At 38.2% G+C, this 25,497-nt stretch overlaps 1 protein-coding gene across 2 annotated transcripts in view; it reads right to left on the bottom strand.

Annotated features, from left to right (window-relative positions):
* Nucleotides 1–25,497, bottom strand: part of LOC149191584 (1,4-alpha-glucan-branching enzyme 2-2, chloroplastic/amyloplastic-like) — a 425,710-nt gene that overhangs the window by 67,227 nt on the left and 332,986 nt on the right. For both annotated transcript variants that reach the window (XM_089404340.1, XM_089404341.1), the window contains exons 18-20: nt 24,501–24,648; nt 24,287–24,387; nt 21,903–21,980 (exon numbers count right to left, since the gene is read on the bottom strand). In XM_089404340.1, coding sequence (XP_089260466.1) covers nt 21,903–21,980; nt 24,287–24,387; nt 24,501–24,648 — 327 coding nt within the window. The remainder of the gene's footprint in view (nt 1–21,902; nt 21,981–24,286; nt 24,388–24,500; nt 24,649–25,497) is intronic.

The following is a 25,497-nucleotide window of genomic DNA, read 5'->3' as shown; positions in this document are numbered from 1 at the left end:
ATTATCTCTTTTAAGGATTTGAAGAATTTATTTGCTTTATTGTCCCATTGAAATGAATTTTTCTTTAGTAAATCCGTTAAATTAATAGTCTCGTGTGCGTAATTCTTTATGAATCTTCTATAGTATCCTGTTAGTCCAAGGAATCCCCTAAGTTTTGATATATTCTTTGGCTTGGGACAATCTTTAATTGCTTTAATTTTGTTGAGATCCACTTTGACTCCTTTGGATATGATGTGTCCCAGATATTCGACTTCTTTCTGACCAAATGTACACTTTGATAATTTTGCATAAAAATTATTTTTCTCCAATACGAACAATACTTCTCTACATGTTTGAGGTGTTCCTTCCATGTCTTGTTGTAGATCATAATATCGTCAAAGAACACCAATAGGAATTGATTGGTGTGCATTGTAGTATGTCTTAAAGAACCCAATGTGCCCAGCTGCAGGGAAATTGTGTGATTCCTTTAGATCTTTTATTTTAAACTTTGATGAAGGACTTGAGTAAATTCTACCCTTATAACATAGTATGTCATTCTTCCATTCAAAAATAGCGTGATGACTGATGTTTTCGATTATCGAGCAAGAGTCTGGTTCCTTGGCATAATCAACTTGGATCTCGTCCAACCAATTAGGAACCACTACCAAAGTGGTGAATGTTGTGTTGTCTTCATCTTTACGTGAAAGAGCGTCCACGACCACATTATCCTTTCCCCTTTTGTGCAAGATTTCCATGTCGAATGCTCCAAGTTTCTCTATCCACTTTTGTTGTTTTCTAAATAATGTTTTCTTTTGTAACAAGAATTGAAGACTATTATGATTGACCCGGATTGAAAACTTGCTCCCTCATAAGTATTGATGCCACTTTCTTAGTGCATGAATAATGGCCAACATCTCCTTGTGGTAGGTAGACTTCAAGCTTTCCCTTTTATTAAGTTTTCGACTTTCGTAAGCTATGGGGTGATCATCTTGCATTAGCACTACACCAATCCCAAACCCTGAGGCATCACACTCTACCACAAAAGGTTTGGAGAAATCAGGGGTTGCCAAAACCAAAGTAGATGAAATTATCTCTTTTAAGGATTTGAAGCATTTATCTGCTTTATTGTCCCATTGAAAGGAATTTTTCTTTAGTAAATTCGTTAAAGGAGTAGTCTCGTGTGCGTAATTCTTTATGAATCTTCTATAGTATCCGGTTAATCCAAGGAATCCCCTAAGTTTTGATATATTCTTTGGCTTGGGCCACTCTTTAATTGCTTTAATTTTGTTGGGATCCACTTTGACTCCTTTGGATATGATGTGTCCCAGATATTCGACTTCTTTCTGACCAAAAGTACACTTTGATAATTTTGCATAAAAGTGATTTTTCTCCAATACGAACAATACTTCTCTAGATGTTTGAGGTGCTCCTTCCATGTCTTGTTGTAGATCATAATATCGTCAAAGAACACCAATAGGAATTGATTGGTGTGTGTTGTAGTATGTCTTAAAGAACCCAACGTGTCTAGCTGCAGGAAAATTGTGTGATTCCTTTAGAGATTTTATTTTAAACTTTGATGAAGGACTTAAGTAAATTCTACCCTTATAACATAGTATGTCATTTTTCCATTCAAAAATAGGGTGTTGACTGATGTTTTCGATTATTGAGCAAGAGTCTGGTTCCTTGGCATAATCAGCTTGGATCTCATCCAAGCAATTAGGAACCACTACCAAAGCGGTGAATGTTGTGGTGTTTTCATCTTTACGTGAAAGAGTGTCCACAACCACATTATCCTTTCCCCTTTTGTGCAAGATTTCCATGTCGAATGCTCGAAGTTTCTCTATCCACTTTTGTTGTTTTCTAGATATTATTTTTTGTTGTAACAGGAATTGAAGACTATTATCATCAGCCCAGATTGAAAACTTGCTCCCTAATAAGTATTGACGCCACTTGCTTAGTGTATGAACAATGGCCAACATCTCCTTGTGGTAGGTATACTTCAAGTTTTCCCTTTTATTAAGTTTACGACTTTCGTAAGCTATGGGGTGATCATCTTGCATTAGCACTGCACCAATCCCAAACCCTGGGGCATCACACTCTACCACAAAAGGTTTGGAGAAATCAGGGGTTGCCAGAACCAGAGTAGATGACATTATCTCTTTTAAGGATTTGAAGCATTTATCTGCTTTACTGTCCCATTGAAATGAATTTTTCTTTAGTAAATTCGTTAAAGGAATAGTCTCGTGTGCATAATTCTTTATGAATTGTCTATAGTATCCTATTAGTCCAAGGAATCTCGTAAGTTTTGACATATTCTTTGGCTTGGGCCACTCTTTAATTGCTTTAATTTTGTTGGGATCCACTTTGACTCCTTTGGATATGATGTGTCCCAGATATTCGACTTCTTTTTTACCAAAAGTAGACTTTGATAATTTTGCATAAAAATGATTTTTCTGCCATACGAACAATACTTCTCTAGGTGTTTGAGGTGTTCCTTCCATGTTTTGTTGTAGATCAAAATATCGTCAAAGAACACCAATACGAATTTTCGCAAGTAAAAACGAAAAAGTTCGTTCATGGTTGCTTGGAAGGTGGTTTGCACATTTGTTAGACCAAATGGCATTACCTTAAACTCATAATGCCCTTCATGAGTTTTGAATGCAGTTTTCTCAATGTCTTCTAATCTTACGTGGATTTGATAATAGCCCGACCTCAAATCTAATTTTGAAAAATATTTTGCGCCATGGAGTTCGTCTAACATTTCATCAATAAATGGAATGGGGAATTTGTGTTTAATGGTAATCTTGTTTAGCCCTCGATAATCTATACATAATTGGAAGGATTCATCTTTCTTTCTGACTAACACCATTGGAGCCGCATATGGGCTTCCGCTTTTGGTAATGACTCCACATTTCAGCAAATCTTGTATAAGCCTTTCTATCTATGTTTTATGATGATGGGTATAGCAATAAGGCTTGACATTCACAAGTGTCGCATCTGGTTTAACTTCAATGATGTGTTCGATCTTCCTTTTAGGCGATAATTTCATGGGCAATTCCTGAAATACCTTGTCATATTTCTGAATTAGGGTTGTAACTTCAGATTGTTGGTGAGAACCTTCCATAGATAACAACTCTAATTGTTGGCATTGTGCAACGAACACCAGGGCTCCTTTGCGAATAAGCTTCTTCATTTGTTGTGCATAAATAATTTGGATAGGAGGAGCCTGGAACCCGAACAACTTATACTTTATTCCATTTCGTTTGAACTTAATCAATTGTTTCTGGTGATTTGCGAAGTACGTCCCTAACATTTGTAACCATTGTACTCCCAAGGGAACTGTGTAAAAACTAGACTCGAATTCATAATTGCTTAGTTGCATTTTGACTTTATGGCACTTCCGTGCTCCATCTATTATTTTTCCATCTGCCACCATAACCTTTAAATCAACCACAAGATACGCAAAAATATTTAGCCTTTTTGCGAAATTAACATGTATAAAATTGTGCGTGCTCCCTGAATCTATTAACATAATAACGTTTTGCTTCTTAATATGTCCTTTAAGTGTTAATGCTTGTGGCTGGAATATCCCTATGATAACTGCTAGAGAAATTCTCAACATATTTTCTTCTTTTGTCTGGATTAGTAGTCTCGTTTTCTTCATTAGTTTCTTCGTCGGAGTCACTATCTGAAGATTCCCCTTCTTGTTTTGCTTCACAGTGGTAAGGGTTTTGTGTGTTGCACTTGTGTCCTGGAGAATATTTGTCTCCGCACGTCCAACATTTTCCATCCTTTTTCTAATCAAAATTTGATTGTTGTTTTCCTCCTCTTAATGGGGGTGAAATATACTTGCCAGGGTTTTCCAGAGAATTCTTGCTTGTATTTCCTTTTGAGTAATAGATTGATTTCTCGGAAACAGTTTATGACTTACGGAACTTATATTTCCGCTCAATGGTTATTGTTGCATGTTTGGCCTCTTCCATAGTTTGGGTTTGTAACTTTATACAACATCAATTATGCTCGAATATACTCCTTAAGTCCACATCGATACATTTTTAGCAATTCTTCATCGGTGAAACCTCTCTGTCTTACAACGAATGCTTGCCATTCGTGGGTGTACTCACTTATAGTTCCTTTTTGTTTGATATGAACAAACTTTTCATAGATATCATCTTCTTCCTCGTCATGAAATCTTTGTAGTAAGGCATCTACAAAATTCTTCCAAGAAAATGAATGTGCTTCACATTTGTTTGACCACCATAAAAACTAGTGATATGCTTCAGCTTCTAGGTTGTTAGATGCGGTCATAATTTTTTCTTGTTCACCGATTGGCGGGTTTGACTCAAAAATTGCCTCCATTTTGTTGACCCAGACCATGGCGCCTCTATGATCCTTACCATCCTACTTAGGTAATTTTCTTTTAACTCATTGATAACCTCTTTTTGGAAATTTGGTATAATACTGACTTCCTTGGAATTGTATATGTGGCATTTGCGGAATTTCATGATTTGGAAAAATTTCGTCTTCTGCAGTCTTGGGACTTTGTGATGGCTATTGCGTAATTAGAGGACTAAAAACAAGATTATATCCTCCCATTAATTGGGCATGCATGCCTAGCAACATTTTCTCAATGTTATTTACTTTTTTGACATCGCTTGCTATTCCTTTTTGGGTTGCCAATATTTTACTTTGACCTTCTCCTAACTCTTCCTGCTTCCTTCCGACATTATCAAGACGCTGACGCATCTTGTCAAGTTCTTCTGAAATTTTTTTGAATCATCATTTTCACTGTGTTTCTTCTTGGCGGAACCAATTTTTTTGTTTGTTAATATATTGTTGATGGTGATGGATCTACCAACATTCAAGGGATCTTTGCGATATGAAGTCCCAACTAGACCTCACACCATTTGGCGTAGGAGTCCCATTCGGTACGATGGCACGGTTGCCATTATCTTAAAGATATGCCTTAGCTTTTGCTTGCCAGCATGTGAGAGTGGTATGCTTTGTCTTCGAACAACAAGGTTCTCGTGCCTAGTGAATGCTTTGGTGTTACTTTTGTCAAAGTTCTTTCACTACAGAGGGAGAGGGTGGAAGTGAGTCTCAAGTTGAAAGGGAATATTCCCAACTCTGCTAGAGGCACACAAAACAACAGGACATGCACAACTTCCGGCGGAGTAGTCCACAGGAATGTGGCAGTCGCAAACACGAGGTGAACAGATAGCATGTACAACACCCAGCAAAATAGTCCACACGAGTGCAACGAACGTTATAACAAGTTTACAAAAATGAATCTATAGAGTGTCCGGCGAGATAACCCACATGGCCGAGACAGCATTAGCAACTAATACAACACATTTCCAACAAGATATGTTACTAAAACAACCGAAATAGTTCAACTGTCTTAACACAGGTTAAAGCAACATGCATTACAAGTGTCCAAAGAATAGTTTTACAAACAATTACAATACATGTGTGATAACGTGCTGGCTTGTTAACATGCTTCTGAATTAAGTGAAAGTTCCAAGACACATTCGTACACCATTACATCACTAACCCCGATAGCTAAGCATTCGAGCCACTGCTCGCTCCTCAAAGAAAAGATTACAAACTCTCAAGGCTATCTGGGAGGAGCCACGGTGAAAAAGTCTTTTGCATGTACAAATGAGGGGTATTTATAGCCAAGGGTAAAATTGGCCCTTGTGACTGTTCGACTTCCCTCATGACTGTTTGACTTACATGACTCTTTAGATTTACATGTGGGTCTCTTGGACTTCCATGTTACATTACATTGATTACAACAGTGTGGCCCGTAGTAGTGATGTGGCCAAGATGACTCATGACATGACTCGACACTACAGAGCTGGTGTGTTCATGTTGCTGCTGGTGTGCATGTCGAGCTGCAATGCTGCTGAGTGATGGATGTCCTCTTGGTGTATCATAGGTTGACCTCCGCATGGCAAGGTGTGTGGAGTCTTCGATGGTCTTAGTGTTTGCTTGATGTTGCATGTGCACGTTGCTCCATTGCTTGTACTTTGGTATGCTTCATGTGTTTGTTCGTTCGCGAAACAATCTCCTCGCATGCATTCCTCATTCGTCCATTCGCGAAACAATCTCCTCGCATGCATTCCTCGTTCGTCCTTTCACAAACAAATCTCCTCTCCTGCTCTCCTTATTCATCTCGTTCGTCTTCGCGTCATGTCGCATTCATGTACCTAGATTTGCAATCACTCATGACGAGACGACATCAAATCCAGAAATCTCCTAGTCTACCATGATGCATTGTCGTTCTCTTTCGGATGCAAGTGACCGGGAGAGAGGACAAGGCTCTGAAATTGTGCAAGGCAGATTTCAAGCCGGGATGCAAGCTCCGAGCACTATCGATGAAAATTGCGCAGAGATCACTAGGAGACTGCGATGGAAAATCCGGATCAGCAGTGACTGTCTGCGAGATTTGGCTCAGCTGGAGGCAGTGTTTTACAACCAGGCCGAGTTGACTCGGAAACGGCCTGGTCATACCGAGTCAGAAAAAAAAAATGCGACCAGGCCAAGTAACCGGCCAGTTTGGCCGAGTCAGCTATGACTCGGCCTAGTCATCTAATGACCAGGCCGAGTCATCGCTGACTCGGTCAACCAGGCCGAGTCCGCATTGACCAGGCCGGGTCAATAAAAAGCGGCTGGGCAGCGTTAAACATGTTTTTTTTTCACTTTTTTGGTGTTTTTTGGTAAAGTTAATAGGGTTTGTGGATTCCAAAGGGTAATGGTAAATTGTTAAATGCTTTTGGGGTCCATTTCCCCCTCCCAAACTCTATTTAAGACAGCCAAATGCTCTCATTTCACTCACAGCAGTCTTATGCATTTGAGTGAGAGTCTTCTTTGAGAGTTAGTGAGTAGTTCTTGAGCTTGTTTTGGAGCAGCAGTGAGGAGTCTTGGAGGAGCATTGTAGCTGGAGTGAGGAGCTTCTTGGGCAGCCATTTGGAGCAGCATTGAGGAGCTGATTCTTGGAGCAAGCTTGAGGAGGCAGTTTGTGCCTGGAGGTATTTTTTTCCACCCTTACAAATCTGTTTTTGCTTAGTAAATTTTAGGTGCATATCAAGAAAGCTTAGAGAGTGTTTTTTGTCAAATAAATGAACATTGAATCAATTTTTTTTTTTTTTTCATTTTCAGATTGTTTTCCTAGTCAAAAAATGGCACCTAGAGCAAAAGATCCTGCTTGGGCATATGTTGAAATGGTTGATAGTCAAATGCAATGCAAATTTTGCCATAAGAAAATTAAGGCAGGTCCTGGGGGGATTAATAGGCTGAAACAACACTTGGCAGGGATTAAAGGCCAAATTACCCCATGTCCCTCTGATGAAATTGAGGAGATTAGAAAGAATTTGTTGGCCAGCTTTGAAAAATTTAAAGAAGATAAGGCTAGGCAACAAGAGATACAGGCTGAGATTGGGAGGAAGAGGGAGATACAAAGAATGATGGCTACCAACCCCCACTATGATTTTGAGAGTTCTTCCTCTATCCCTCAAACTGAGGCATCCAACCCTTTCCGTTATGTTCCTCCCTCTTTTGGTTCAGTTCAAGATAAGGGAAAGGGTAGAATGAAGGGTAATGTGACTATCAAAAGTTATTTCACTCCCTCCTCTCCATCAGATGCACATGGTCCTGAAGTTACTAAAGGTCAAATTCAGCCCATTTTAGATGACCATTGGAAGAAAGAATTGAGGGAGACTGCTTGTGACTACATAGCTAGATGGTGGTATGATGCTGATATCCCCTTTAATGCTGCTCGTTCACCATATTATGAGCCTATGTTTGATGCCATACATGCTGCTGGAAAAGGCTTCAAAGGCCCTATTATGCAAGAGCTAAGGGGGGTTCGTTTGCAGAAAGAAATTCAATCCATTAATGAGTATTTGCAAGAGTTCAAAGACTCATGGGCAAGAACAGGGTGTACCATCATGTCAGATGGATGGACTGATCAAAGAAACCGTACCATCATAAACTTTCTTGTCTTCTGCCCACAGGAAACCATGTTTTTAAAATCAGTTGATGCATCTGATAAGGTAAAAGATGGCCACTTGTTGTTTCAGCTATTGGATGAGGTTATTGAGGATGTGGGGGTGGCTAATGTTGTTCAAATCATCACTGACAATGCCTCTAACTATGTTCTTGCTGGTAAACTGTTAGAGGAAAAACACAAGACCATCTTTTGGACCCCATGCGCTGCACATTGCATAGACCTCATGCTTGAGGATATTGGAAAATTAGATTGGGTCAGAAACACTGTAGATAATGCCAAAAGCATAACAAAATTTATCTACAATCATACACTGGTTTTGAGTCTCATGAGGAAACACACAGGAGGCAAGGATATTATTAGGCCTGCCATCACTAGATTTGCTACACATTTTTTGACATTGCAATCTATGCTTTCCCAACATAGAAACTTGCAAAAGATGTTTTCCAGTGATGAATGGAATCAAACCAATTGGTCTAACAAACCAGAAGGCAGAGAATTGAAAAGGAAAGTCCATGATGAAACTTTTTGGAGAAAGGCAACAGAGATTGTGAAGCTTGCTGAGCCACTGGTTAAGGTGTTGCGGTTGGTGGATGGGGAAAGGTTGGCTATGGGCTTCATTTATGAGGCTATGGATCAAGCAAAGGAGCAAATAAAGACAGCATACAAGGATAGAGTGGCAAAGTATGGGCCCATTTGGGCAATCATTGATGAAAGATGGAACAATCAACTCCATCGCCCTATACATGCAGCTGGGTATTTTTTGAACCCACGGTATCATTATAGAGCTAAGGAGTCAGGAGCTTTGAGCGGGGAGGTCAGAGATGGACTGGTTGATTGCATTGAACGCATGATCCCATCGGAGTCTGATCAGCTGTAGATACATCAACAGGTCACATCCTTCAGCAATGCAACAGGTACCTTTGGGAAGAACCTAGCAAAGATTGCAAGAGAAGCAGATGAGCCAGGTAAACAAAAATTTCAATTTTCAATTTCTTAACGGTTTTACAGTTTTACTTTTTTTATTAAAGACTAAAGTTTGTTAAATCATTTATAATTTGAAAGTTAGATATAATTTGTAATTTTGTTGAGCTTCAGCCTTCATCTAACTCATAATTCATTACACTCCTATGTTTTTTGCAGCACAATGGTGGGAGGCCTTTGGTGGCCAGTGCCCTCAATTGCAAAAGTTTGCAATTCGTATTTTGAGTCAAACTTGCAGTGCATCTGGGTGTGAGCGCAATTGGTCTGTCTTTGAGAGGATTCACACAAAGAAGAGAAACCGTTTGGAGCAAAAACGGTTGAATGATCTAGTTTTTGTCCAATACAACCTTCGGCTCAGACGGAACCAATTGCTGAACAAAAGACCTGATTCAGATCCCATTGTGTTGGAAGACATTGATCCAACATCAGATTGGGTAGTGGAGAGTCGTGCACCAGAGTTTGATCCTGATGAGGATCTTGATGAACTTGGCCTGGGTCTGGAACATCAACTTCAGCCTGTTCAGTTGAATGCAGATCCCGATCCACCAGCCTCAGTCTCACAGCCAGCAAGGACTCCGAGGAGTAGGACTCCAGTTGTAGGTGCTTCCTCTGCTCAGCCACGACAGAAGCGCAGCCGCATATCTACTATATCTCAGCTTGCATCTGCTAGTGGTACTGGCACCACTTCTACAGTTGCAGTTGGAGACGATGATGATGAGGAGGCATGGGGCACCTTGTCTGACTCTGATGATGATGATGAGTCTGATCCAGAGATTGGTCGATATGATCTTGGCTCCTCTGGCAGTAGCCAGTAGTACTAGTATTGGAGTCTGGTCAGCATCACAGTTTACTTTTGTTGTAGAGGCCATTTCTAGCCTCCTTGGTTATTTGTATTTTGTTTTGAGTCTTTGATCATGTATGACAGTTGACTATGTATTGCCATTGGCCCTTGGGTACCATTTTGATATAATGGATTGGTTCATGAGCCTACTTTGATCATATGTTGTCTTCCATCTATATTATAATGCTATGTGTTTGGAAACATGAATGAAAATCTTTAAAATTATGTTTAAAATATTTAAAATTATGTTTTTTTATAAAAAAAATAAATATTTAATGTATTTTTTACAACGACCGAGTCATTGAAATCGACTAGGCCGAGTCATTACCGAATCCTGGTCGGAGTCAGAGTCGATCCTCGGCCTGGTCGGAGTCCTGGTCCTGGTTGTAAAACACTGGCTGGAGGGCAGATATGCACAATTTTTTCAGGGAGGTAGTGCAGGTAACAGAGGGAGACTGGCAGCAAAAACTATGCAATTTCTTTGGGGAGTTGGCAGTGGGCTGCAGGAGTGTTGCTGACAAAAACTACAAAGTTTCTCTGGGGAGCTAGCAGCGGGCTACGGGAGTGCTATTGGCAAAAACTGCATAATGTTGGGAGTGTTGTTGGTCGACTCACTAGGTGACTAGCTGGAAAAACTGCTCAATTTTTTTACGGAGACAGTGATGGACACAGGGTGTTTGTCTGGCATGTTTGCGTAGTTTCTTCAGTCAGCAGAGTGGGCATGCTTTGCAACATTTTAGCAATTTTTGGGGGGAGTAAGTCTCGGGGTCACTGCCCAATCAAACTTTGCAGTTAACCAGCTAGAGCCTCGGTTTACGTGCTTGCGGGCAGTGCAGATTAAGATGGTTTGCTGGGAAAATTCTGTGATGTTTTGGGTGACAGTAGGTCGAGTCGATTCCAGGGTTGCACAATGCAGACTGCCTAGCCTCAAGCACTACGCAATTCTGGACAACAGTACTAAGAGCTGAAATTACGCAATCCAGCTCAGCAGATGTCCGGTTGTTGGCGGATGGTTCGGTCAACAAAGCTTCAACAAAATGACTAAGTGTGTGAATGTGTAACTTCATACATCCATGACCTTGCGAACACACACTCAACATGACTTGACGACAAGACACCTCGAACCAACAAGACAGCATACACTCAGTGTGACTGTCGATGGTGTGAGCCACAAGTGCGATACTTGTGATAGATCGTTGAACGACCGCGATGATGCTTCGACAACAATGCATACAAATTCGTGTGTGAGAATGACGGATGTTTACATAGCGGACACAACTCAAACACAGACCTTCAACATCACCGGAACAAGGTCACAAGCATGACATAGCAATTAACATGCTGAAGGCGACAGTCGGTCAAATGGGCAAAAAGAAAGCAAGACATGTAGAGGAAACATGTGAGATGACTTTTTTGTGTTTGCGCACATGCATGTTACTGAGGACAGGATGATATGACAATGAAAAGCAGTTCTGCAAACTCAACTTACCATACTTACCCTCAAGATGATCATGCATCTGACGGAGTTTGCATGTAGTCATGATCTTTTTCATTACATGGTCCCTTGGTCCTTCTCCTCAACTCCTTGGAAGCGATTTTAGCATGTCACCATTTCCTGTAGTCATTGAGAGGTAGATCTACACAATTTTAGCGGATAGTGGCTGTAGCCGGAATGAGGCCCTGGGAGGTCTGTCTGCGCAGTTTATGAATGCAAGACAGACAGGGCAGCTTGGACAACTTTGTGCAATTTTGATGAACAAGACACTGTTATGGGATGGGGGTCTCGGGAGGGCACCTCTGCACAATTTCTAAGTGCAGTGCAACTGGACTGCTCTGCGCATTTCGGGGAGCAGTGCTGGCTAGGGTCTCTGCGAGCTACAGGGTTTCAGCAGGCAAGGGAGGTTGGTGTCTCTGTGCACTGCGAGGACTAGCTTTTACGGACCCTGGACAGGCTAATCAGCCACTTACGCGCATCCAAGACTATTCTTAACCCAACGATTATCCAAACCTGCCTAAGTGTTGGATAACTTTAACATGCAATAGTATAATCTTCACGTAAACACTTAATGTCAATCGCGTTCATATAACAATATAAACCATGTAAAGTCGCGCATCAATACATCATTATTTCATACAAGCATTATTTATCACATCATAAAGTGCATTCATACATAACAGAAGTAAATGGGTAAACACAGGAATTTCAGTAATGATCTTCTTTATTGATAATCAATTCAGCTTACAAACTCAAGACTTCCCTGTGCACTCAGCTATAGGGCTCAAGGGACTTACAATTTCTAAGACTTTCGTACCCTTAACCAGCCTGGAATTGAGTTAAAGCCTCATGCAGAAAATGCATTAGCAATCATGCATAGACTTACCAGTGATCTGGGTGTAATTGCTATCATGAATAAGCATCGATGGAGGGTAAGAATTATGGCAAAATTAGACCCTGTTAGGTATGTAGTGATCAGCCCATCAAACTTACGACATTACCAAGCTTGAAGGGAATCCTTTACATTCTGTGGTAGATGCTCATGCTTCTGCAGTAGTTGCAGCACTAAGATGCCTTGAAAATTCACCTGCTCATCATAACACATCAAATATTGCACAAGAAGGGGCTAAAATGAACACTATTAATGCTAGTTGAAGTAGTGCTCTTTCTCAAACTGAAGATGAATGTAATGTTTCTAATTAGGAAAAACAGTGATATGCAAAGCAAAACAACACATGCAACACAAAATTTTAAAACATTCGGTGAACACCCATGTAAACTCTAGAAATGACAACCAGCTGAGCCATTTTATTAAGCAATAGTACAGTAGTGTCAAAGGAGTGCACCTGGAAGCTGCTCCAATGATGCCCTGCACTACCCCAAAAAATTGCACAGTCTGCTGGAAAGAAACTGCTGAAACCCCACTTCTGGTGCTCAAAAAATTCTGTAAAATTAACCCCATGCTCCTCACAAATAACCCACCAAAACCCAGAAATGGTTTGGTCTAGTTCTGACCCCCGAAATTCAGCCCCAAATACCACATCCTCCTCTAATACGGCCTGCCTGCAAACTCCTAAGAAAAATTCCCTCCAATCACTCCCAAAATGTTACGTTATATTCTCCCAAGGTTATCCTTATTTCTCTTAGCAAAACCCAGCTCCACAACTCGTCCCACAAACTCCCACGTGTGCCCATTGAGTAGCTTCTGTGCTGGCCCTAGATGCTCCAAATCGTGCTACCTTCAAGAAGCATTCTCCTGCTATCAAATTCCTCCAAAAGGCTGAAATCCCACTGAAGCTCCTATGCCAAATTCTCCTCACAATTGCTACCCAGAAGACCACTGAAATGACCCAAGCGTATTCTCTCCTACGTCCTCTTGGAATACGCACTAGCTGCGTGAGTGGTTGAGTGTTCTGCTCTAAATCCCTCAAACTCCTCTCCAAAGAGGTATGATTTAACCTTCCTAGGGTGGCAATCAAAGTCCCCCGAAGAAAGGGCGAGTTCTCTACTTGGAAAACTCGGCATTGAACAACAAAGTGACCTGACTAAGCAGCTCGAGCAACAAGAGTAAGTCCAATTGGCAAAAGACCCAAAATGAAGTTGAGCTTCTCCTATTTATAATTTGTGAGCTTCTCTTTCCCACATGAACCCCTCCATCTAGCTCTTCGACCTCCCTTCCTTGGCTATTCAAATTTCTCCCTTGGAAAGTGTGTTTTTCCTTATGTGTGTGGCCCCCACGCTCCACTAACAAAATATTTTGGCCTCCCTTTTTCTCCTAAGTCTTTCTCCCAAAATTTTGTGGGTTCCATGGTTACCAAAAATGTCAAAATTGTGGAAAAATAAACTTGAGACAAATTAACTCAGAAAGGGACATTACAATGAACATGATCCAGATGATTGTTCTAGAGTAAGAGTTAATTAAAAATATGTTTGGCCTCCCTTTTTCTCCTAAATCTTTCTCCCAAAATTTTGTGGGTCCCATGGTCACCAAAAATGTCAAAATTGTGGAAAAATAAACTCGAGACAAATTAACTTAGAAAGGGACATTACAATGAACATGATCCAGATGATTGTTCTAGAGTAAGAGTTAATTAAAAATATGCAAGCATAGATCTGGAACAAGATTTTTCAAATCCAAATCCAGATGATAGAGTAACATATCAAATGATAGAACAATGCACAATTTCATGTCTCAGAAACCAAATGTAGACGAGGGAATGTGGGAAGAACCTGATCCGGACGACTGTACACCTAAAACAATTTCCAAACCTGATTGCGAAGATAGTCCAGAAGGTCATGTTGTTGGTCGATTTAAATCCCTTGCTGAACCAAATCCTAATAAGAGTCAAGAAGGTCACATTGTCGATGGATATAAAACAATTGTCGAACCTAATCTCGACCATTATCAAGAAGATGACAACATGGGATATGTTGTAAATACTAAATAGGATAAAGATGGATCATGAGGAACTATGCCCTCCAACTTCACCAGGGATTTTTATGAGGTATGGTTTACGTTGTACTAGATTGTTTCGTAGTATGGCAGAGTATGAGAGTGATGTTGGGTTCAATTGTGTTAGGACGGTACAATAGATTTATGTTAGAGCATTCTACATGCACATATGGGATCCTGGTATTGATATGCAGCTTTTGGATTGCTTCAGGGCAAGCAATCTAGGGAAGGGAGGATTGTAATGTCCATTTACGAATGATCACTTCCAGAAAACAACTCACTAACCCAATTAATTCCTGTAGGCTATAGTCAGAAAAAAAAAGGGGGATTGATTAATTTAATTGTTTAAATGTCATTTGGGTGAAAAAACAACATATAAAAGCTAAGTCACCTGACACGGGGATTCGGGTTTCGTAGGATTTGGGATTCATGGTGTCAGATTCGAACACGTTGACCCCCCGGAACAGGACACGTAGGATTCGTTATATAGTATTTTATTAAAATTATATATATATATATATATATATATATTAAAAATTAGATATTTCTTACACAAATTTTAATTAATGATACAAATTTATTGATTTCAAATATAGATCTTCATCTATAGCTATTAGCATCCATAGTACATACAAAATTCAAATACATGTCAATCTATTATCTATTTCTTATGCTTGGCCCTCTTGCCACCACGAGAATGTCTAATTTTTTAGTCTTGTTGGAAAATCAGGATATTTGTCATTAATATCACCCTCTAAGCATTAATATCCAGAGGTATCTTTGTCATTACCTCTGTATCTGTATAGGGATCTTTGTCATTAATATCACCCTTTAAGCATTAACATAAGATAGAACAAGCATAACATGTCAATTCAAGATTTTGTTTGAGTGATGCGTACATTTTTAGGAGGGTCATGATACAGGAGTTCGACAACCAATGTCACTAACATCAAGGTACATAGAGGGATTGGTGCTCTTGATTAAATACGAGTTCCATACCCTAATACATGACAAAATTCAATGGAAACATTGCAATCCCCCAATCCTAAAATCCTGAAAAATCCTGATAAGTCTGCTGGATTTTGAATGAAATCTAAAATTCTACTTTCTCCATATGAAATCCAATGAGGCCGGAACCACTCTCAAACATCCTGAGTCATTTCATGGTAATGTTAAAAATTTAAGTAAAAGGATGAAAATGAAGATCAAGGAGAATGTCACTTTTACTTTAAGAATTTAACATTACCATGAATACCATATCAATACTAGGGCCTAGACTTGATCATTAAGCTGCCAAAACGCTTGCCAAATGAAAATATGCGTGGTTGTAAAGACCAAACGCGGCTTTTTCCTACCTGCGCAGATCACTTTTGCCGCCTAACGAGTCCTGGAAAACAGGACACGCTGCCAAAATCGTGACACGCAGTCGGATTCGACATGTCAAAATAGGACACGACGTGTCATGGTTTTTGGACACGAATCTCGAGAGAATCGTGTCGGACACGATGGATTCAGGATTCGTGGGACCTATAGGACGAATCCGATTTCATAGTATAAAAGTGATATTGAATAATTAAATTAAAAAGGGTTATAAAAAAGAAACCCATGGTGGTATTCTAATGACCCATGGTATTCTAATGATAAAATTATAAAAAGAGAATTGGAGCTCACACTTGATTATGCATTGGTTATTTATCTCAAGTCAATTTTGGAGAGTTGTTGAAGCTTTAGAGTAAAGGGTGTGAAACCCTTGTGAGGATTAGTTTCCATGGTGAAAGATATCCACCCTAGCTGATCGAGATTGGTTTTGGTGGAAAGACACATCCACCGTAGCTAGTCAAAAAGGAGGAATCATCCATATTCTTCACAAGTGCTCATATTGAAGGAGAAGCTAATTTTTTCTAGAGATCATGGGAGCTTGAAGGAGAGTTGATTCATCTAGTTGCAGCAGCTCTTATTATTGTAAAACTAAGATTTCAATAAGGATGTCGAATTGCTTGGAGAGGCTACATTTATTTTGTGAAGACCGAATTTATTATGGAAGCCAAGTTTTATCTGGAGGGGCCAAGTTTATTCACAGCAGCTCACATTTTTGTGGATGCCGAATTTAATTGCAACCAAGTTATTTTTTGAAGGTCGTATTAATTGTGGAGATCAATTCATCTGGAGCAGGCCATGCCATTTTGTTGGAGCTATTCATAGGTTTCATAATTGACCTTTGCATATAATCTAAGTTACCAAATTCGACACCTTGGGGTCAAGGATCTGCAGATCGGCGTTTCAGATCCGGATCTGGATCCTCCTTGGTCTGTCCAGGAAACGATGACATGGTGGATCCCTCCAGGTTGGAAACAGATCCCTTAGGTTGGAAATGGATCTCGTGTTTTGGAAACAGATCTTGTTTAAAGTATGCTCAGATTTGAATGTTAATTGCATTGCAGTTTATTGTTTTCAGGTTTTTTTCTTAGTTCGATTTGTGGTCCCTCTTCGTCTTCTTCCACGAGTTTGTTGGCCAACAACAGATAGCAAGAGACAGCGAGAGGATAGCAAGATAGTAAGAGACAATGACAGCACAACTGAGAAGCATTTGCTAGCGAACACCCACGCAGGTTTGGAACACCCACGGGAGCATTTGCTAAAGCATTGTGTTCTAACTTCTAAGAAACCATTTTGGATATGTTTACTTAGTCACTAACATAATAATAAAATCCAAATTGCACGAGGTGGCATTTGATGAATTCACTTAACAAAAGCATGCACTTATGGATTTGTGTTATGAATGACAGTCCTGATCTTTTTTCCTCCTCTCTAGCTATGTAAAAAAAATGAATTATTTCATGTCATATCATGTCCATTACTCTAATAAAAGGGGATATCTAATGAACAAAGGGGCAACGATACCAAAGACCAGAAAAAATGACCTGTAATCTAAGCCACAGGACACGTCCCTCAGGGTCTCATGTCCTGTATTTTATGTGTCGGACACGAAACGTGCCCTAAAATGTGTCAAAAGCGTTTTTCTTTGTGTCTTCCAATAGAGACACGTGTTTTGGACATGGAAAAAATGTACCCTAACGTTTTTGGCTCTTCGGACACGTGCCCCATGAAAAGTGACATTTAAAACATGCAACATGGTTTATTTTTTAGTTTTCTTTTGTCATTGTTCGTCACCAAAGGTGAGTATGCTTGCTGCTGAAATCAAATTTGTTGTGCAGTGTGAGGAATTCCATCATATCTGAGTGAAATGCTCACAACTTCACATTGACAGCACAGTTCACAACTTCACATCGACCTGGACCTAAAGATACAGGAGACGAGCGTTTGCGTGCTTTGCTGAGAGTTTGGAGCACTTAAATTACCTGTAAGTTGTGTTATAGCCTAGGGAACTTAACGTTATTATACACTAGTGACCACATTTTATGACAAGTGACCATGTATAAATCGTGTATTGAAATAAAAAGTCTAACTCCCCGTCGTGTGCTAACTGCTCACTACACCTTTGAGGTCTAAAGGGAGGCAAAGCTCGATTAACTCTCTGGTCAACAGTGAAGTTTGAACACATAAATTTATAATTTATAAACTGCCTTATGTGACGTTTGAATATGATTGAACTTGTTTGAAGTTAATAACATAAGCTACAACATAAACAATGAACAATGAACTATAAACATCACTAGTGTAGTAAATTAATAAACTAACTAGTAAATTACTAAATAGTAAATAGTATATACTAAATACTACATACTAAAATAGATATCATCAGGATTCATATCTATATGAATCAAGCACTATACTTTAGTATTTTTTAATATATATACATACATACATATATATATATAGATACATACATATATATATATATATATATATATATATATATATATATATATGTATATATGTATGTATGTATGTGTATATATATATATATATATATATATATCTATATATATCTATATATATATACACATACATACATACATATATATATATATATATATATATATATATATATATATATATATATATATCTCGTGTCTTGCTTCTAGGGTCGTTGTGTCTCATGTCAAATACTCGTATTTACGTGTCCTTTGTGTCTCATGTCCTCGTGTCATGTGACTTGGCCTGTAATCATTTTCTATTTTTAAAGAGCTTTTAATGGTAGTTTCAGATAACTTGCTTTAACAATATGAATATTATCAAATCAAATATGTCGATAATACCAAATACTAGGTAATTGGTCTGCAATCATTCTGTTAAAATTGGCAACTAGGGCCAAACTCCATGTGGGTCATATTATTTATGGCATCTGATATTTTTCTTGCATCTCTCTCATCGAGAGGTGTAGGATTGATCTAAAGATCATCCAATTCCGATAAGTATTCATGGAGTTATGAATTTAATTGTGTTATAAGACAATTCATCAAGGTCGGCCAACAACCAAATAAACCCCACATGTGCTCAACGTTTTAGTATAAAAGGAGATGACTTGAGAGTCATTTCTACACACACTTCTATCTTGATTTCTCTCCACTTGTCTTGGGTTTTTAGTGGTAGAGAAATCTAGGAGTGGAAACCCTAGACGTTGAAGGAATGAGGCTTCCCTAGCCACAGTCAAGAAGAAGAAATAAGTTGCCCTAATCTAGAGGATGCAGTCAAGTGAGAAGCCCTAATGCTACAAGGAGGACAGCCCTAGTATCTACGCAGTCAAGTGAGAAGCCATTACGCTACAAGGAACACAGCCCTAGTATCTACGTAGTCTAGAAGATAGCCGAGTTTGTGGATAGCCCTAGTATCTAATCATTGTTTTGGGTGCGGATTTTAGAGAAGAAGAGCCGTAGCTTATAGGTGAGTTTTGTGCCTGGTTTTGAGGTGCATATCTCTGTGTATAGGGCCGCAGTAAGGAACTACTACAGCAGTTGTTGGGAGGTGAAAGTTAGATGGTTGAGAGGCCTAGAAAGGCCCTCCTAACCAGGCTGCAGTCATCTCTAAGGGACAGCGTAAGGAGACAGCGTGGAGGGCTGTGATAGGAGCAACTGTTGTAGGTGACAGCAGATCTATTAAGGGCTAGTTTAGGGCTGTTTCTAGGGACGGTTAAGAGCACAATATGCAAGCAACCAAGCCGCAGAGAATAGAAGCAATATGCTACTGTTTATGGACGGATAGCTGGGTGTGTAAGGGCTGCCAGATGCCCTATCCAGTCACCATATAAGCAGCAGTAAAGGCAGCATTGGAACAGTAGTGCTGTGGACAACAGCAAATTAAATAGGACAGCTGGGCTACATGGTGTTGCTAACTAGTGCAACAAAGTAAATAGGACAGCTGAGCTACATGGTGCTGCTAACTAGTGTAGCAAAGTAAATGGGACAGCAGGCTACATAGCGCTGCTAAAATGCACGGGACAGCAAGGTGACTAGTGCAGCTAAAATGCATGGGATAGCAAGGTGACTAGTGCAGCAAAGATGCATGGGACAGCAAGCAAACTTGGAACAAACAGTGGGACAGTTGTATGCCACATAAGACAGCAGTGACTAGCATGTTACAACAAAGGCACATGGGACAACAACAAGCATGGACAGCAAGGCAAGCATGGTGCAGCGGTATGATGTGTACAGCATGGTCATGAGATCCAGCATTATGATGATGGGTACAGCATGGTGCAGCACGGTGAGATGCAGCATGATTACGAGATGCAACACAATGATAGGTGAAGGAGTCACCTTGAAGAATCAGTTGAAGCAACGTGTCTTCAATTGATCTCATGTATCATCTTTTTAGAGATGATCTATGCTGAACTATTGAAGAACATATAAGAAGAATTGATCAAGGGTTTCCCCACATTGGGGTTTGTCCTTGGCTAGTGCCACATCTTGTGTCCTCTTGTCTTGGCTTGTCTTCTGCGATTTATGTTTATGTTCTATCTGCAGTTTACTTTAATGATGATGTGATTGCTAATCTGGAAAAGATATTGAGCTCACTATGAAAATTGAAATAAATTGCTCTAAGCATAGAACATACCAAAAATTAACACATTCTTTATTGTTAAAGAGTTTTTAATGGTTGTTTCAGATTTGCATCATGGAACAGAGAAGCATGTTAGGGGCATTATTTCATATTACTGTTGTTATATTCTTCTTGACTTGATAATATTTTGTATTGTGATTTAGAAACATTTGACTCAGATAATATATGTAATGGTTTCAGTTCTAAATGTTGTGATTTATAAATGGATTTGATTTTTGAACTCTAAAAGTAAGAAAATATTATTATATTTCTTGTACTTGATGTATCCTTGTCGTATCCGGATCCTGGATTTTCAAAAATCTAGCGAATCCGGATCCGTATCTGTATCCTGGTAACTTAGCCAAATTTATATTAAATTACATGAAATTACATGCTAAGTTATTTCTGCTCATTTGGGAATTTTATTGATTTAGGGTTTCATATTTAATTTCATGGAAAATGTTTGAAGAAGTGTCTCGACTATAAATGTTTCATTTTATTTGCATACAAAGTGTTTGAAGAAATGTTTGCATACAAAGTGCTTGTCAAAATGCATAAAAGAGAAAATTAAAATTTATGCAAGTTGAGTTAGCATATTTTGGCAAGGGACACTAAGCCTTCCTTCAAGAGGAATGCCGCATAGTGAGAGGTGTCTGACCAGTGCAAATGGTGGAGGGGATATCATCATGTACAGAGCAATGTAGGGCTGCTGGTTATACAAAGAAGGGAAAAAAATTTCTACTATGGGACTACCCAGGGTTTGGTGGTTAAAAGTTACCACCGTTGTTACACTCAATTCTACCTAAAAGGTATCAAAACCTGCAGGGTATTTGGAGGGGTCGTGTTTATATTATGAATTGGTGTTTCAACTCCCTGCTGTCAGTTCTATTCTTCACCACAAGGTCAACCAGTCGTTTTCTTCCTTGAGCCTCTTCCATTTGATAGAGTAGCCTGCAACTGGTTCCAGCACTCCATTTTCAGCAAGTAGATGAGTAGATATAAAGACCCCAACTACAGAGAGCCAAAGAGTTACTTCTTTCTTTACTGGAAGGGATGCACAATCAGCAGAAATTGATGATAATTCCTCTTAGCTGGGAGGAAATTATGAGAACTAGTTAATTAAAATGGAATATTTGTATCATAACTCCTATTCTGTGACATATTTGTAAATCTCACCAAACACTCCACCTACCACCTTACCTAGAACTCTTCACCCAACTCCACTAACTCTTTTTCATACCGCTAGCTGCCACTTTTTGTACTCTTATATATCTAATTGAACATAGATTGTATAAAGAATGTGTACAGTTGCAAAAAAAAAACTGTGCATCTTACAGTCTTATGTGGGTTCTTTTTCTTTGATGTCATTTAGGATATGTAGATTAGAAAAATCAAATACAGCAGCAAAATATGAGAATGCAAGAAATGCTTGTAAGAGTAAAAATTAAAAGACAGATAGGTTTCAAGAATCTTCACTATTCTTTATTATAAAAATCAAAAAATACAAAGAGAATTTCTTGAAAGATATTCTTCTGTACTTGTTTTTAGCTTTATAAACTAGGAGACTCTATGGGAGAAGATATATTAAGATTAGCTATTAAAAAGAAACAATTAAATAGAAAGACAGTCGTACACATACACCATATTTTTCCTCCAAATGTTGCATAGCTTTGTCAAACTCCTGCATACCATGGTACCTAAGAAACTCTGCATTGCCCTGTAATTTCAGAGAACTTTTAGTCTAGAAAAAGTACAAAAATACCATATTTTATTTTAATCCCATTAACAAAATACAGTTAGGAGTGTACATGTGTTCGAATTAAGCACAAACCTATAACAGCTCTCTACCTCAATTACACTGCTATAAATATGGAATGTATCATAAACATACAGAGAACTGAATTTTGAATTTTTCTTTTTTATAAATCTGAGACCTTAAGTGTATTCTGCATTTAGAGATATGCCATTGAACTTGTCATGCAATCTTATAAAAACAATGTTATTCAGCAGTATTGTTTAGCAAAAAATTGTCTTTCAATTTGAGAAAACAATTTAACACTCACATTAAATGTTATTCCACTGACTTTCTGATTCACTTCAACTCAAAGAAAGAAGATAATGATAAGAATCTGAAAAATCAATCAATTTCACTGAAGCAATATCTTAAAGGTGCTTTGTGGGCAATAATGGCATTTCAGAAAGTGTATGAGGGAGTTGATGGAACACAAAGTTAATGTGATTTATTATGTAACCCCAAGAAAAAGTTGGTGATGAAAAGGAAGAGCTTCAAGACCAACCAACCTAGATCCATTTTAACTTCAGACCTACCAAGCGCCGAGAGGGATCAAATCTATTTTCACTCTAAAAGAGGTTTCAATATCAAGAGATTTGATCCCTCTCGGTACATGGTAGATCTGGAGTTAAGATGGATCTAGGCTGGTTTAATTTCCCCCTTTAAATAGGCTATATTCCACATGAATACCATGGGCCATTTTTATTTTTATTATTGTTTTATTTTTATAGGGTTATTTTTATTTTATTTTGAGTTTTGATGGAGTTAAAATGTTCACATTACATTATCATAATCTTTTTATTTAATTTAATTTAATTTTTATTTTTATGTAATTTGACTTATTCAAAATGTTAGACATCACATTACAACATCCCTCTCATACTAGGCTGCATAGTGTCTCTCGGCACAATAATTATAAATATAATTATTAATTTTAAGTTTTATTTTAATTTTATTTTTAGATTTATGTAAATTGACCAAGTTAAAATGTTTAAGGTACATTACAATATCTCCATTCTATTTTTTTCTTTTAGATTTAATTTAAAACATGTTATAAAATAAAATATTTTGATTTTGAAATGAGTTTTGGCTTTTCGGATATGGTATTGATGATAAACCATGGTATTGTAACAAACCATATTTATAAGTTAATGGGGTGAATATCCATGATTACAAATCTTGTTATATGTGCTTATTAATTAAATTTAAATATGGTTACATAATCATTATTTTACACCACTACATCTCCCCCATAGCTTTTTGCTTTAGATTAAATTTTAAAAATGTTATAAAATTAAATTAAAATAAAATATTTAAAAAAAATGTTGACATACAACCTTTCTTACATTACATCTAACTCCTACACATCTCCCCTATACTGGGCTGTAGAGCGCCTCTCAGCACAATAAAGAAGAATGCATGGAGACAACATAAAAGTGCAATGCTAAAATAATGAAAAACAGGTTGTAAAGAATGTTTATATTTATGTACGATGGAAATCTCAAGGGAGCACATTGTAGTAAATCTCAAAATAAAGAAATTTAGCAGGGGTAAAGAAATAGAAATATGCACTAATCACAATTTTACATCTTAAAAGGCTGTCACAGAATAAAACTAGTTATTATGATGACGATGAGGAAAAGGGGAATAGTTCAAAGAAGTCAACAACAGTATGGGAAGCTAATTAAGAAAATATAAATATGTTTCTAATAGGTAGTCATTTGGCAAAGGTATTTCTTGGCCAAAATCTAGAGCAGTAGTATGCTCTAACAATGCTATAAATGCAACTGAAGACTGCTAAAGTAGGAGGCAAAGTTGACTGATATGCATGCAAAATAGATTTCCTTCCAAAATCATCATCAGAATTTTAAAGAGAAAAAGATGAAGTAAATATGAAAATTTTAAGAATGCTAGCTCATAAAGGAAAAATAGCTAGATTGATTTGTCCAGATCAAGCACATATAAGACTAGCAAGTAACAATGACAACACTGCAAAACTAAACAGAAAAACAAATTTGATAAGCCATATGGTTAGCAGATGGGAGCTTCATGCTTGTTACATATCATGATGAGAGATCATATATATTTCTAGTAAATTGCTATAGTTACCAGAACAAATATGGCATACACTGTATGCATATATCAGTTGCATCACAGTCATGGCACTTTATTTCATTTCTCACTGAAAATTAATGACCCAAAGACAGTAAATGGTTAATAAATAAACTTACTAGATCAAATCTGCGCCGGCATTTATCAAAACTGTTGTTGTTTCCTGGAACAAATTTCCCATTTGGAAGATGCTGATCACCTCTAGGAAAATCAATCCATTCTGGACGTGGGGAATGTATGAAAACCAATTTCAGATTAAATAAATGATAAATGTCGTGCATCTAATTATGTAAACCACAAGAAACAAGCAAGGTTCACAGAGAATTTTAGCACCTGGGTGTCCAAATTCATTTCCCATGAAATTTAGATACCCTTCACCACCTAAACCCATTGTGACAAGCCGGATCATCTTGTGAAGAGCTATTCCACGATCTATGGCCGGAGTTGCAGGCTGATCAAGTGCCATAAAATCATACATATCCTGCAGTGTAAACTTCAATATCTTAAGATTCACAACAAATCTGGATTCTGAACATTTAAGAGGATGTATATTAATCTGGATTCTATTGAACTGGATAAGGGTCAACCAACTCCTGAAGACTTCCACAATAGGTTTTGCACTGATAAAGAGTATATTTTTATCAATTTCCATTTAAATAACCAGATACACGTTTCTCATATATGCAAACATCATCTTATTAGACAAAAACTTTTGAAGATGGCTTCTTCATGACCGTTTCTTCCCTCCAATCTTCATCAAACTAAAATGTTTCATTGTTATGATCATAGGATATTTAAATTTTTCTCCAACTGAATAAAAAAATATTGAACACAGCCTCTTGCACAAAAATACAAACAAAAGATATCTCAAAGAAGAAAAGCAAACCAACTCTTCAATCTCTTCAGAAGTTAAGTTTCCTCCAAAGTAGCAGGGAAAGCTAAGCATGGACTCAATGCATACATCTCACGCCATGAACTATATAATTTCCATCTAGAAAAGGAAGTTCCCTTCAAGATTTAAATGGTACACATTTTAAAGAGCATTTAGAAGGTACCCTTCAATGGCATATGCTAATGAATCCAAGGAAAATGTTCATAAAATTTAATAAGAAGAGCTACAAAAATGATGACTAAGATGTGCAGACTCCCCTAGTGACCAAAGGGATCAACTGGACTTACAGAGATACAACATTTCCAACCAGTTCTGAAGGCAGAGAAGAACAAGGGCCCTATGCCCCTGTGTATGCTAATCCATGGAATAAAGTTAACAATCAAAAAGAATTTGCCTGTATTCATTATCGAAAAGGAAAATCATGGTAAAAAATAAGCC

The sequence above is a fragment of the Pinus tabuliformis genome, chromosome 2_2 (assembly GCF_031772625.1).
Source record: "Pinus tabuliformis cultivar Carrire ecotype Pingquan chromosome 2_2, CPIR1, whole genome shotgun sequence".
In the NCBI taxonomy this organism is placed as follows: domain Eukaryota; kingdom Viridiplantae; phylum Streptophyta; class Pinopsida; order Pinales; family Pinaceae; genus Pinus; species Pinus tabuliformis.
This window is presented reverse-complemented; position numbering and strand designations above follow the sequence as displayed.